At 45.6% G+C, this 14,110-nt stretch overlaps 1 protein-coding gene across 1 annotated transcript; it reads left to right on the top strand.

Moving 5' to 3' along the window:
- Nucleotides 1–483: 483 nt before the first annotated feature.
- On the top strand, nt 484–13,905 carry ATP5F1C (ATP synthase F1 subunit gamma; the record flags this gene model as incomplete). The annotated part of the gene is given in 9 exon segments (XM_081958091.1): nt 484–516; nt 518–624; nt 2,506–2,540; nt 4,415–4,546; nt 5,899–6,103; nt 7,462–7,605; nt 10,079–10,143; nt 12,448–12,603; nt 13,805–13,905. Coding segments are annotated over 9 exon segments (978 nt in total).
- Between the last annotated feature and the right edge of the window lie 205 nt (nt 13,906–14,110).

Raw genomic sequence — 14,110 nt, forward strand, 5'->3', positions numbered from 1 at the left:
CTTAATTAAAAGTTTAAAATATCTATGTTTACTATATCTATGCATCAACCAAATTAGGAGTCGCTTAAAGTATATATTTTTAATTCTGTCTAGGCATCAACCCTAGTTAGGGTCGCTCTAGCGCGTCATTTTTGTGATCCTAGTTAAGGTTGCTCTAGCACGTCAGCTTTGTGACCCTAGTTAGGGTCAGCTGTGTGACGCTAGTTGGGGTCGCTCTAGCACGTCAGCTTTGTAATCCTAGTTAGGGTTGCTCTAGCACATCAGCTTTGTGATCCTAGTTAGGGTCGCTCTAGCTTTGTGAACTCAGCTCTCCTTGGAGGACCGCCGCGCGCGCCTCTCAGGTGCTGCCCGCTCTAGCCGCCCAAGCTCAGTGTCCGAGCAACCATAGAGAGGAATGCGAGAGAGAGGGGGTGGGGGTGCACCCGGAAGCCGTCACAGCTCTTCCTTTTTCGGAACCCGGTTCAAGGCGAGGAAGCGCGACGCATGCGTGGTACGAGCGCCCTGACCTTCAGCAGCGGCTGCAGCAGCCGGCGGGCGATCGGACGAAGCTGCGGGAAGGAGCCGGATCGGCGGCGCTGCTGCTGCTCTTCTTGCCGGTGCCCAGGCCCAGGCCCAGCCGCGGGGGTACTTCGGGGGAAGAGGAGCGGCCGTGGAGGGGCGGTGGACGGGGAGGGGAGCAGGAAGCTTTCTGCACATGCTCAGAGGCACGCTCGCCTCCCTAAAGTCTTAGTGGGGGAAGTCAGCTGGCCAAGGATTGACAGCTCCCTGAGGCTTCCCTGAGATTTCTTCCCACGTGGCTGAAATCCCATCATCCCTGGCCCGTGCCCTTGGGGGCAGTGGCTGATGGGTGCTGGAGTCCAGCAGCATGGGAGCTTCCAGGGAATCCGTGACCCCCAACCATAAGAGGCTCAGAAGTTAGATTTGGGGTGGGGAGGAGATGATTATTTTTTTGCATTCGCTGGGAATCTGATATCTTTTTTTTAAAGTTTTTATTTTTTTAAAAAAATATTTTAATAAAATTTAAATAATCTTCCATTAAACAATGTGCCGCCTGGGTACAAACATTTTTGTGCAGTAACAGTTGAGATTTGCAATCCTATTCATTTATTTATTTAATCTATTCCAAGCTTAGTACCCAGATCTTAAATATAGAATACGATCATGGTCCTGTCCTTGATTTATTTAACTCTATCCAACTCTATTAATACATTTTTTTCTATATTTTACTCATCTGCTTTTTGATCTTACCTGATCCGGTTGTCTCAGCCATTGATTCTCACAATTTTAATTCTAACCTAAATTCTAACTTTAAATTAATCTAACCTACCTAATGTGGATCTGTATGTAAGAGGTCCCTAAGGCAGGGGTCTCAACCTTGGCAACTTTAAGCCTGGGCGGAGTTCAACTCCTAGAATTCCCCAGCCAGCTTGCTGGCTGGGGAATTCTGGGAGTTGAAGTCCGCCCAGGCTTAAAGTTGCCAAGGTTGAGACCCCTGCCCTATGGGATGGGTAGTCCCTGTCATTGGAGATTTTCAATCATCCAAGTCATGGTTGTCCCAAAGGTGCTTTTAATTCAGGAGGCAACTGGACTTCCTTGTTTGTTCGTTTTTTTCTTTTGAAGACATTTCGCTTCTCATCCAAGAAGCTTCTTCAGCTCTGACTTGGAGGGGGGGGGGGGAGAAACAAGGACTGAAAATGTCCATAGACTTTTTTAGCCCTTTGGGATGAACGCCCTTCAAATGGTGGGGGAGGACAAATGGATTTCCAGGAAAAAAAAAGGGCAGACTACAGGACCCATGTCCACTTCAGTTTGAGTTGCAGACTGCCCAGATCTCAGTCCCCATCGGCCTGCGCTTGTGCTCCACAGCGAAGGGACACAGGGAGGGAAAGCATTGAATATTTAGAAAAGGATCGCCACAAATGTGTTTCCCCCTTTTCATTTTGTAGCTTGGATGTCAGATCTATTATCTTGAATTTTAATGCACTTATTGAGAAGAGTTCTGTTCAGGAATTATATATCCAAGTAAACATCCTTTGAGGGACACGGTGGCTCGGTGGCTAAGACGCTGAGCTTGTCGATCAGAAAGGTTGGCGGTTCGGCCGTTCGAATCCCTACCGCCGCGTAATGGAGTGAGCTCCCGTGACTTGTCCCAGCTTCTGCCAACCAATCAGTTTGAAAGCACGTAAAAATGCAAGTAGAAAAATAGGAACCACCTTTGGTGGGAAGGAAACAGCGTTTCGTGCGCCTCCGGCATTGAGTCATGCCGGCCACATGACCACGGAGACGTCTTCGGACAGTGCTGGCTCTTCAGCTTTGAAACGGAGATGAGCACCGCCCCCTAGAGTCAGGAACGACTAGCACATATGAACGAGGGGAACCTTTACCTAAACATCCTTTAGAAAGCTGCATCTATTACAGCTGTTCTACCTTTTTGTTACTTTAGCAACTAAAGGAGGCACATCCGGTGTATGAAATATGCAAATATGTGTTTCTTTTTTTTTTCAGGATCCAAGTTAGGAACATGGCGACCCTGAAAGACAGTAAGCATTCAATATTATATTTTTGTTTGAGATAGTCTGAAATCATGACTGCATCTTCTTTTTAAAGTTCCATTTAAGAATCTACTGTGTTTTCCTTGAAAATACGACCTTCTCAGAAAGTAAGTCCTAGCTTGATTTTTACACCTGCACCCAATATAACCTCTCCCAAATAAGCCCTAATTAAGACCCCCACCCACTCCAGGATGCACAGGTAAAAATTAAGCTAGGGTAGGAATGGGTGGTGGTGGAGCTGCCTTATTGCTTACTTTTAGATAGTTGCAGCCTGGCCTGGCACATCTTTGCCCGTTTCTTCTGCTGCAGCTGGCAAGGCTTCCCGGAAGGCCTCTGCAGCCGATAACAGAGCTCCAGAGCTGGGGGGTGAGGTGAGTCAGTGGGGGGGGGCATCCTCCCCGAAAATGGGACCTGGTGCCTTTTTTGGGTGGCAAAATAAAAGAAAATAAGGGGGGGTCTTATTTTTGGGGAAACACGGTAGCACTTTAGGATGCGATAGCTTTATTGATTAGCCTTTAGCTGTGATGGGGGACCTTTACGAGTCCGAGGGCCCAAACTGCAACCCAAAACCCAGCTATTTCTCACAAAGTGCCAACAGGGCAATTTAACCTGAATAATGAGGTTTTACTGCCTTAAATAGTGATAATCAAGGCAGAGTTCAGCTAATTGTTCTAAGAAAAATGTGATAAATGCCCTTTTATGCCCTTCGTTTTTTTTCTGCTTTTGAAATATGTTTAGCAACAATAAAAAAGAAAAATTTTTGTAATATCATTTCTCTCACTCCCCCCTTTTCTCTCTCTTTTCCTGCCTCTCACTTTTTCTCTCTCTCGCTCCCTTCCTCTCTCTCTTTCCCTCCCTTTCTCTCTCTCTCTTCCCCTTCCTCTCTTTCTTTCCCTCCCTCCCCCTCTTCCCCTCCATCTCTCTTTCTCTCTCTCTCTTTCCTCCCTCTCTCTTTCTCTCTCTTTCCCTCTCTTTGCCTCCCTCCCTCTCCCCCTCTCTTTCTCTCTCCCTCCCTCTTCCTCTCTTTCTCTCTCTCTTTCCCTCCCTCTTCCTCTCTTTCTCTCTCTCTTTCCCTCCCTGTCTCTTTCTCTCCCTCCTTCCCTTCCTCCTTTTCTTTCCCTCCCTCCCCCTCTTCCCCTCCCTCCCTCTCTCTCTTTCTCTCTCTTTCCCTCCCTCTTTCTCTTTCCCTCCCTCTCTCTTTTCCCTCCCTCTCTCTTTCTCTTTCCCTCTTTCCCTCTCCCCCCTCTCTTTCTCTCTCCCTTCCTCTCTTTCCCTCCCTCTCTTTCTCTCTCTCTCTTTCCCTCCCGCTTCCTCTATTCCTCTCTCTCTTTCCCTACCTCTCTCTCTTTCCCTCCCTGTCTCTTTCTCTCTTCCCCTTCCTCTCTTTCCCTCCCTCTTTCTTTCTCTCTTTCCCTTCCTCTCTCTCTTTCTCTCTCTTTCCCTCCCTCTCTCTTTCTCTCCCTCCCTTCCTCTTTCTCTTTCCCTCCCTCTCTCTTTCTCTCTTCTTCTCTCTCTTCCCCTTCCTCTCTCTCTCTATCCCCACCTGTGGGAGAAACGCGATGGAGCTGGGCTGGGGTGATGGCACCTGTGCCCAGAGAGAGGGCTCTGAGTGCCACCTCTGGCATGCATGCCATAAATTTGCCACCACTGGCCTATAGGCCATATCAAAGCACAAAGTTCAAACACATATCGCCACTAAAATCATATACAAACAATTTAAAATAAGAGTCGGGTATAATAGAATAGATACAGGATAAGAGACAATGCCATACTTGATGTTGATTCTACTGTTTGTTTCCATTCGGCCGTTTTCTTTGTCTGCTTAAAATCCTACCTCAGTTTGTATCCTCTCATCCATCCAGTCACCCGGCGCTTGAAGTCGATCAAGAACATCCAGAAAATCACGAAATCCATGAAAATGGTGGCCGCCGCTAAGTATACCAAGGCGGAGAGAGAATTAAAGCCCGCCAGAGTTTACGGCGTGGGGGCGTTGGGTAAGGGCCTTTCCCCTTTGTGGCTGGGTGACGTTCACTCTTTTCTGAAATGATTTCCTGGCACTTTGCTGACCTAGAACTTCTGAATGAGCTGTTTCCAGCAACCCTGCAACAAGTAGGCCTCAACTTCATGACCATCGTGGAGCCCAAAAGGCAGTTGTTACGTGAATTTTGTCCCATTTGTACCATCGTTCTGGACCCAGTTGTTAAGTGAATCACGGCAGCCGATCATTTTAGTAACCCGTTGTTAAGTGAATCTGGCTTCCCCATTAACTTTGCCTGTGAAGGTCACAAAAGGGGGGGTCGCATGACCCCCGGGACACTGTGACCGTCACAAATACGAGCCCCGTTGCCAAATGCCTGACATTTAATTAGATTCCCTCATTAAATCATGAGCTTCAAGCCAAGCTTCAAAAGAAATCCAGTTATTTATTAGGAGCTTCATGCCGGCACAGAGCAGATGGAGCCAATTCTGACCTTAGTGTTCTGACCGAGGCTTCCCGAGAGCACGAAGCAAATTCCTTGTCCCGACAAAACCCCTTTTATTAATTGACTGTGAACTCTGCTCATTCACATCCAGCAAAGCCTTTCGAGGGAGGATTTACAGTCACAGACCTTATCTGGCTTGGAGAGCTGCCAGGCCAAGATCTGCAGAACTTGGCCAGGAGTCTCGGAGAGTCAAGAACCAATGGAGCGAACTGATTGTCTCCTGCAAACTCCACTCCCCTTTCGCTCTCTTTTATTTCCTCTGGGAGGGGCCATTCATCCTCCCCCTGTGGCCTTACTCCCAAGTCGACCCCTGTTCTTTAGCTGTTCCCTTCCTCTTGCAGCTCTGCGCATGCGCACACTGGGAACAGGCTCCAGCTGTTCTTCTGCCTCACTGATGTCTGACTCTGAAGGCAGCTGATAATTGGCACATGGCTCTGGCCCCCTCTCTGCCTCCGACACGGAGCCCTCCTCAGAGCTCTCACCAGACTCTAGGAATGGCCCATGTTCCTCCCCAACCTCCTCACTGTCCGAATCTGCTGCCAGCTCCACTGGCCACAACAGCATGACAGTAAGGAGGAAGTGAGAAAACAGGAAGGCACCTCTTAAAATAGGGACGATGGAGATGAAGACATGTGTCCTATTGTTGTGCAGGTCACCGTCTAGAGAGGGATGCGGTGTTTATGTATTGTTATATGATTGGCCCAAAGTCACTCAGCTGGCTTTCCTGGTGAAGGCGAGACTAGAACTCACCGTCTCCTGGTGATTGGCCCCAAAGTCATTCAGGATGCTTTCGTGGTTTTGATATCTGGGCCATTCGATAGTTGCTCGTTGTTAATGATCCCTTTTTTTTCCTTTTTTTGAAGCTCTCTACGAGAAAGTAGACATCAAACCCCCCGAGGACAAGAAAAAGCACCTCCTGGTTGGCGTGTCTTCTGACCGTGGCCTCTGTGGGGCCATTCACACCTCCGTGGCTAAAGAGATCAAGCATCAGTTCGCCAACCTCACGGGCGCAGGGAAAGAAGTCATGGTCGTTGGGGTTGGCGACAAGCTGAGAGGCATCCTGCAGAGGTAACCTCTTCCTCTGGGCCTTCTCAATTTGAATGGCAGGTTTCTCAGCCCTGGTGGCACCGTGGTTAGGATGCCTGGCTGCAGGCTAACTCTGCCCATTGCCAGAAGTTCGATCCTCACCAGGCTCAAGGTTGACCCAGCCTTCCGTCCTTCAGCGCTCGATAAAACGAGGGCCCAGATTGTTGGGGGCAGCATGCTACCTCGGTCGCCTAGAGAAGGCTGTAAAAGCATTGTGAAGCAGTATATAAGTCTTAAGTGCTATTGCGATGATAGGTAGGTAGGTACCATAGGTAAGTTGGTAGATGATAGAGTAGGTAGGCAGGCAGGCAGGCAGATGATTGAGAGGTAGGTAGGTAGGTAGCTAGCTAGATTGGATGAGATAGGATAGGATAGGATAGGATAGATGAGGTAGGATAGATAGGATAGATGGATGGATGAGAAGGTGAATAGATAGATGAGATAGGATAGATGGATGGATAGATAGAGATAGATGGGATGGAAGGATAGAAGATAGGTAGAGATAGGAATGGATGGATAGGATGGATAGATGAGAATAGATAAATAGATGTATAGATGTACAAGCAGATAGGATGGATGGATGGATAGATAGAATGGATAGATAGATAGGATAGATGAGATAAGAGGGATGGATGGAGAGATAGATGAGATAAGATGGATGGATGAGAGGACAGATAGATGAATAGATGAGATAGGATAGATGGATGGATAGAAGGGATGGATAGGATGGATGGATAGAAGATAGGTAGAGATAGGAATGGATGGACAGGATAGATGGATGGATAGATGGATATACAGACAGATAGGATGGATGGATGTTAGAATGGATAGATAGGATGGATGGATAGATAGAATGGATGGATGGATGGTTGGATAGATAGTTAGATAGATCCCAGATTGTTGGGGGAAGATGCCGTCTGTAAACTACTTAGGGCTGTAAAGGACTGGGAAGCCCTATATAAGTCCAAGTACTATTTCTGTTGGTACAACCATTTCTTCAGTGGCACTGAAAAAAGTGACTTATGACCCTGTTTCACGCTGTAGCGCTGTGACTGTGTTTTGTGACAGTTTTGCAGAACCATTTCGTGATCAGGTGTTCACTCAGCAACCTCAGATTTGCTTAAGTGGGTTGATTCGCTTAACAACTGTCCTCAAAAGGGTCATAGAATTTGATTGGCTACACAACTAACCTGTTGTCACATTTGGCCGTAACGGGCAGGCTCCGTTAAGAGTCTTATGCTGAGGACCGCCTGTCTCCTGAGTCTGATGGTTGCATTAGAGATCAGATGACATTTCTGGATGTTTCTTAGAACGTGGATTTAAGATGCTCTTCATTTTAGGACGCATGGAAAGAACTTCCTCCTGAACTTTAAAGAAATTGGAAGGAAACCTCCCACTTTTGGAGACGCCTCCGTCATTGCTCTGGAGCTGCTGAATTCTGGATACGAGTTTGATGAAGGCTCCGTCATCTACAATCGGTTCAGGCAAGAATTCACCCATCTTCTGCAATCTATGGGAGGGAGATTTCCAGGGAGAATAGCTCCTTGGTCTGACCTACCTACCTACCTACCTACCTACCTACCTACCTACCTACCTACCTATCTATCTATCCATCTATCATCTATCTATCTCTATCTCTATATTTCTATCTCTAGCTATCTAGCTATTTCTTTCTTTCTTTCTTTCTTTCTTTCTTTCTTTCTTTCTTTCTCTATCATCTATCTATCTATCTATCTATCTATCTATCTTTTTGTGTTACAGTTTTGCTGATAAATAAATGAAGGGAGACTAGTATAGATCTATTTCAAGCTATTTAGCTCTCATCAGCTAGCCATATCCTTGCTGGGATTCGAACTTGGACTGTTTTTACATAGTAGGCAGTTGTATTAACCTCTAAGCCACAAGCTCTCTTCCTTTATCAGTTGAGCCAGGAGAATGATTAAGTGTTTTTTCTTTTGTCAAAGCACATGGTGTCCCCAAATATGGGAGGAAGCATTATCTATTTATCTATGTATCTATCTATCTATCTATCTATCCATCCATCCATCCATCCATCCATCCATCCATCCATCCATCTATCATCTATCTCTATCTCTATATTTCTATCTCTAGCTATCTAGCTATTTCTTTCTTTCTTTCTTTATCTATCTATCTATCTATCTATCTATCTATCTATCTATCTATCTATCTATCTATCTATCTATCTATCTATCTATCTATCATCTATCTATCTATCTATCATCTATCTATCTATCTATCTATCTATTACTCTGTGTGTGTTCTGGAATGCCTCAAGCAATTGTTGGAAATGTAATCAGACCCCAGACACATATTACCACATGTGCAAAAGAAAAAAACAATTGGACAAAAATACACACATGGTTAGAAAAAAAATGTTAAAGCAGCGTATAGATTATAAGCCAGAAATATTTTTGTTAGGCACAGTACTAGAAAAGTATGATCAAGGGACTATATATTTAATATTGCGTGTTTTGACTGCAGCAAGAATTGCATTTCCACAGCCCTGGAAAAATGAGGAAACACCTACAGAAGAAGACGTAATTTTAAAAAATATTAGACTGTGTAGAAATGGACAGATTGACGTTAAAAACAAAAGAAAAAGAAGATACAGAATATTTTCAAACATGGGATTTGTTCTACAAATGGTTGGACAATAGTGGTAGAAATTAGGAACGGCAAAAGTATTATAAGCAAATTGATCCAGACAATGCGCTGTTCACAAAGAACCTATGTATGTAAAGAGAAAATGTATAAATAAACTGTTAAAATAAATATTTGTATTCTTCAATAGAAATATTTAAATACTGTTAGCTCAGGGTTGACCTGGAGAGTCCTTGGTGCTCTCTGAGCTGTGTGGTTGCTTTGTTTTTGTAGACGTTTCATTACCAAACTAGATAACATCATCAGTGCTTTACTAGCACTGATGTTACCTAGTTTGAGCCAGGAAGCACCTTCAAGAAAACAACAGCTCAAGAGAGCACCAAGGACCCCTCAGAGCAAATAGTTCTACGGAATTCAAAAAGAAACAATTGTCTGGAGGAAATTATTTCCTGCAAGAACTTATTTCTACGTTCTTGCTAATCAACGGGCTTTTATCTTTTTAATTTTTTCAGAAACAGGTCTCTGCTTGAAAAGACGGTCTTAAAATGTATAGTGGAGCATTGGCATATTCTTTTTTTTTAAATTTTAAACACTTACACACATCGACAAAGACAAATACGTAACTTAAACACAAACACAGAAACTGAACGTTCCATCATACAGCAGTTAGTTATCGGTGTATCTTTACAGATAATGTTTCCCCTCCAATACATTTCTGTTTTACATTTGTGGTCACCTTCCTTCTCACTCCTCCTCATGTTACTATTCCTCAGTTATTTATATTTTTAACCATTTATATCACTCTATCATATTGCCTAAGTTGTATTATATATACTTTTCTTACGTTGATGTATCTTAACTTCTCTTTCCTGCCCCCTATCTTTTCGCTATATCCTCATTAGAATCTTTGGCCTGCTACACTTTCTTTCTCTCTCTTTCTTTGCTATGCTGTTTCATTAGTGGGCAATTGGGAGGGGGGAATAGTAAGAAGTAGAATTGTGGAATGTCTTGTTGTCATTCCTTTCTAAAAATCAAGGTCATTCTTTGTCTCTGCACCTGACCGGAATTAGATGGTTGGAAATGCCAGCGTGGCAGAGGAAGATTGGACCATGTGATGGATTTAGGGGTGTAGGGACAAGATCATGAACTTTCACCTGGGTGGGAATCTGAGGAAGCTTTCAGATTCGGGATTCCACAGATGTGCCAACCTGTCTGTCTTATTAAATTGGAACTTTAAGGATAGCTCTGCCTTGGACTCTGATTTAATTCTGCATGATATTGGGAACGCTGACAGCAGCATGGTTCAAAATGATTTTCTTTTCTTTCCCCTTTCAGGTCTGTCATTTCCTACAAGACGGATGAGAAACCAATCTATTCTCTTGAGACAGTTTCCGGGGCTGGTAAGTCTAGGAGTTGAAAATGACTAGTGAGTAGCCACCTCCAGCCCTTCCCTCCCTCCCTCTTTTAAACGGCACGAGTCGACTTTCAGAGTTGAGACTTCACAAAAAGACTATAAACGAAAGTACAAAGCAGTTGTGATGATCCTCACCTTCTCCATTTCATTGCACACTTGTCAGGTTTCCGAAAGATGCCCTCATTAATTCATGAGCCTCGAGCCAAGTTTCAAAAGAAATCCAGTCATTTATTAGATGTCTTGTCCTCAGCCTACAAATGAAATAATCTAAAATTGTTACATGAGCTAGTGTAAAAATAGTGTTCCCCCTTACACCAACACTTTCCTGCTACAACTTTTGTTGTGCTGTTAGTTGCGAAGTCGTGTCCGACCCATTGTGACCCCATGAACAACGTTCTTCCGGGCCTTCCTGTCCTCTACCATCCCCTGGAGTCCATTTAAGCTCAGGCCGACTGTTTCGGTCATTCCATCCAGCCTCCTCATTCTCTGTCGTCCCCTTCTTCTTTTTTCCCTCCATCGTTCCCAGCATGAGGCTCTTCTCCAGTGAGTCCCTCCTTCTCACTAGATGGCCAAAGCATTTGAGTTTCCTCTTCAGGATCTGGCCTTCTAAAGAGCAGTCAGGGTTGATCTCCTCTAGGACTGACCGGTTGGATCGCCTTGCAGTCCAAGGGACTCAATGCAGGAGTCTTCTCCAGCACCAGAGTTCAAAGGCCTCCATTCTTTGGCGCTCAGCCTTCCTTATGGTCCAACTTTCACAGCCATCCATTGCAACTGGGAAACACTACAACTTTAGTATGGGTAAAAAACTTTCACCCATTTCAGATAGGCTTCAACTTACAAACACAACTGGGACGGGAAAATTAAGTGTTAAAGTGAGGCGGCACCTGATTGCACCCAATGTTGTGACCTTTTTGCTGTGGTTGTTAAGCAAATCGTGGTGATTGAGACCACGAGACCACTGTGGGGTGACCTGCTTTATGATTGTCACAACTTGCTACCATAATGGACAGGCCCCATTTTAGTCAAACTGAAGTCAAACTTGTGTGTTCTTTATTGACTGATCGGCTTTTTGGGAGGAAAAAAAGGAAGTTAGAATTAAAGATGAAGTGCTGGGTAATCCTCTAATCTATGACAGAATAACAGAATTGGAAGGGACTTTGGAGGTCTTCTAGTCCAACCCTCTGCTCAAGCAGCAGAGTTACCCTCTACCGTTTCAGAGAATTGGGCAAGCCAAATAAACTTAAATAAATGAATACCCCAACACTGGAAGTCTTTAAGAAGATGTTGGATAGCCATTTGTCTGAAACGGTATAGGGTTTCCTGCCTAGGCACGGGGCTGGACTAGAAGACCTCCAAGATCCCTTCCATCTCTGCTATTGTATCGTATTGTATAAATATTATTTTACAAATGAATTATTGTGAAATAATTCACAAACTTGAGTGTCGGGATAGAGTTACTAGAATTATTCGTTGGAAACGTTCGCAGAGGTTTGGGGAGACTATGGGGACCATCAAGTTGGGAAGGTTTTGGAAAAGGAGTGGGTTAACCCACTTCACCCACCCAGAGTTGGAAGGGACCTTGGAGGTCTTCTAGTCCAACCCCCTGCTTAAGCAGGAAACCCTACACCATTTCAGACGAATACCTGTCCAATCTCTTCAAAACCTCCGGTGATGGAGCATTCACAACTTCTGAAGGCCAAACATTCCACTGGTTAGTTATTCTCACTGTCAGGAAATTTCTCCTTAGTTCTAAGCTGCTTCTTTCCTTGGTTAGTTTCCACCCATTGCTTCTTCTCCTGCCTTCTGGTGTTTTGGAGAATAGATTGACCTTCTCTTCTTTGTGGCAGCCCCTCCAATGTTGGAAGATCTCTCTTAGACCTTTAGTAAATGTAGAAGTCACTTCCTTACATCTTGGAATTGTCTAGTAATCCGGACTGGGATTTCAATGCATGCAAGTTGTATGGCATGCTATCCCTCCCATCACCATCTCCTTTCAATGTCCCCATAATCCTTCGTGGGGTAGAGTGTGAGCAAATGTATGGAGTTGAGTTTTTACTGGCCGGATGCCTTTTTCCGTCACCAGTACGGAGTTTTGTTTTTCAGATATATTCTCAGTGAGCCCAGAGAGAAAAATATCTGCCTCTACCTAGGATCGAACTCGCAGCCTCCTGATTGCGAGGCGACAGCTCCTCCTCTAGGCCACCGCACCACTATCCCTCTGCCCTACATCATACACTTTTTCAAGGCCCGTAAGGAACAAGCTGGGCCAACTGTTGTGGTGTCTTTACAGAAAGCATCAGCATCTACGATGACATTGATGGGGAAGTCCTGAGAAACTACCAGGAGTTTGTATTGGCTAACATCATCTTCTACTCCCTGAAGGAGTCTACTACGAGTGAGCAGAGTGCTCGGATGACTGCTATGGATAATGCCAGCAAAAATGCCTGTAAGTGGAAATTTGGGGAATTGCCCTCTCTCCTTTGGCCGCTGAAAAAATAGGAGTCACAGCAGAAACTGCCAAGAGATAATCAACCAGGCTGAGTGATGCAGAAGCAAAATTGGCTTCACCTGTTGGATCCATGCCTAAGGCGGGACTGGAATTCACAGTCTCCTGGTGATTGGCCCAAAGTCACCCAGTCGGCTTTCATGCCTAAGGTGGGACTAGAACTCACAGCCTCCTGGTGATTGGCCCAAAGTCACCCAGTCGGCTTTCATGCCTAAGGCGGGACTAGAACTCACAGTCTCCTGGTGATTGGCTCAGAGTCACCCAGTCAGATTTCATGCCTAAGGCGGGACTAGAACTCACAGCCTCCTGGTGATTGGCTCAGAGTCACCCAGTCAGATTTCATGCCTAAGGCGGGACTAGAACTCACAGTCTCCTGGTGATTGGCTCAGAGTCACCCAGTCGGCTTTCATGCCTAAGGCGGGACTGGAACTCACAGTCTCCTTGTGATTGGCCCAAAGTCACCCAGTCGGCTTTCATGCCTAAGGCGGGACTGGAACTCACAGTCTCCTGGTGATTGGCCCAAAGTCACCCAGTCAGCTTTCATGCCTAAGGCGGGACTAGAACTCACAGTCTCCTGGTGATTGGCTCAGAGTCACCCAGTCAGATTTCATGCCTAAGGCGGGACTAGAACTCACAGCCTCCTGGTGATTGGCCCAAAGTCACCCAGTCAGATTTCATGCCTAAGGCGGGACTAGAACTCACAGTCTCCTGGTGATTGGCTCAGAGTCACCCAGTCAGATTTCATGCCTAAGGCGGGACTAGAACTCACAGTCTCCTGGTGATTGGCTCAGAGTCAACCAGTCTGCTTTCATGCCTAAGGCGGGACTGGAACTCACAGTCTCCTTGTGATTGGCCCAAAGTCACCCAGTCGACTTTCATGCCTAAGGCGGGACTAGAACTCACAGTCTCCTGGTGATTGGCCCAAAGTCACCCAGTCGGCTTTCATGCCTAAGACGGGACTAGAACTCACAGCTTCCTGGTGATTGGCCCAAAGTCACCCAGTCGGCTTTCATGCCTAAGGCGGGACTAGAACTCACAGTCTCCTAGTGATTGGCCCAAAGTCACCCAGTCGGCTTTCATGCCTAATATATGATAGCTAAAATAATCTGCCCCTCCTTTGTTTCCCCCCCCCCTTTTGAAGCTGAGATGATTGACAAGCTGACCCTGCGATTCAATCGCACTCGCCAAGCTGTCATCACCAAGGAACTGATTGAGATCATCTCTGGTGCTGCAGCTCTGTAAGTATGGACAGATGACTCTCCGAAGGTTATGGCCCTCGGTGTCCTTTGATACTCTCCGAGCTTTGGTGGGTGCTCTTGCAAACGTTTCATGACCAAACGGGGTAACATCCTCAGTACTCCAGCACTGATGGTGCGACCTAGTTGGGTCACAAAATGCCTGCAAGAAAAGTACCGAGCTCAGAGAGCGCCAAGGAGCGCTCGTTTTC

This window comes from Natrix helvetica (assembly GCF_964273705.1).
Source record: "Natrix helvetica genome assembly, chromosome: 6".
Classification (NCBI taxonomy): domain Eukaryota; kingdom Metazoa; phylum Chordata; class Lepidosauria; order Squamata; family Natricidae; genus Natrix; species Natrix helvetica.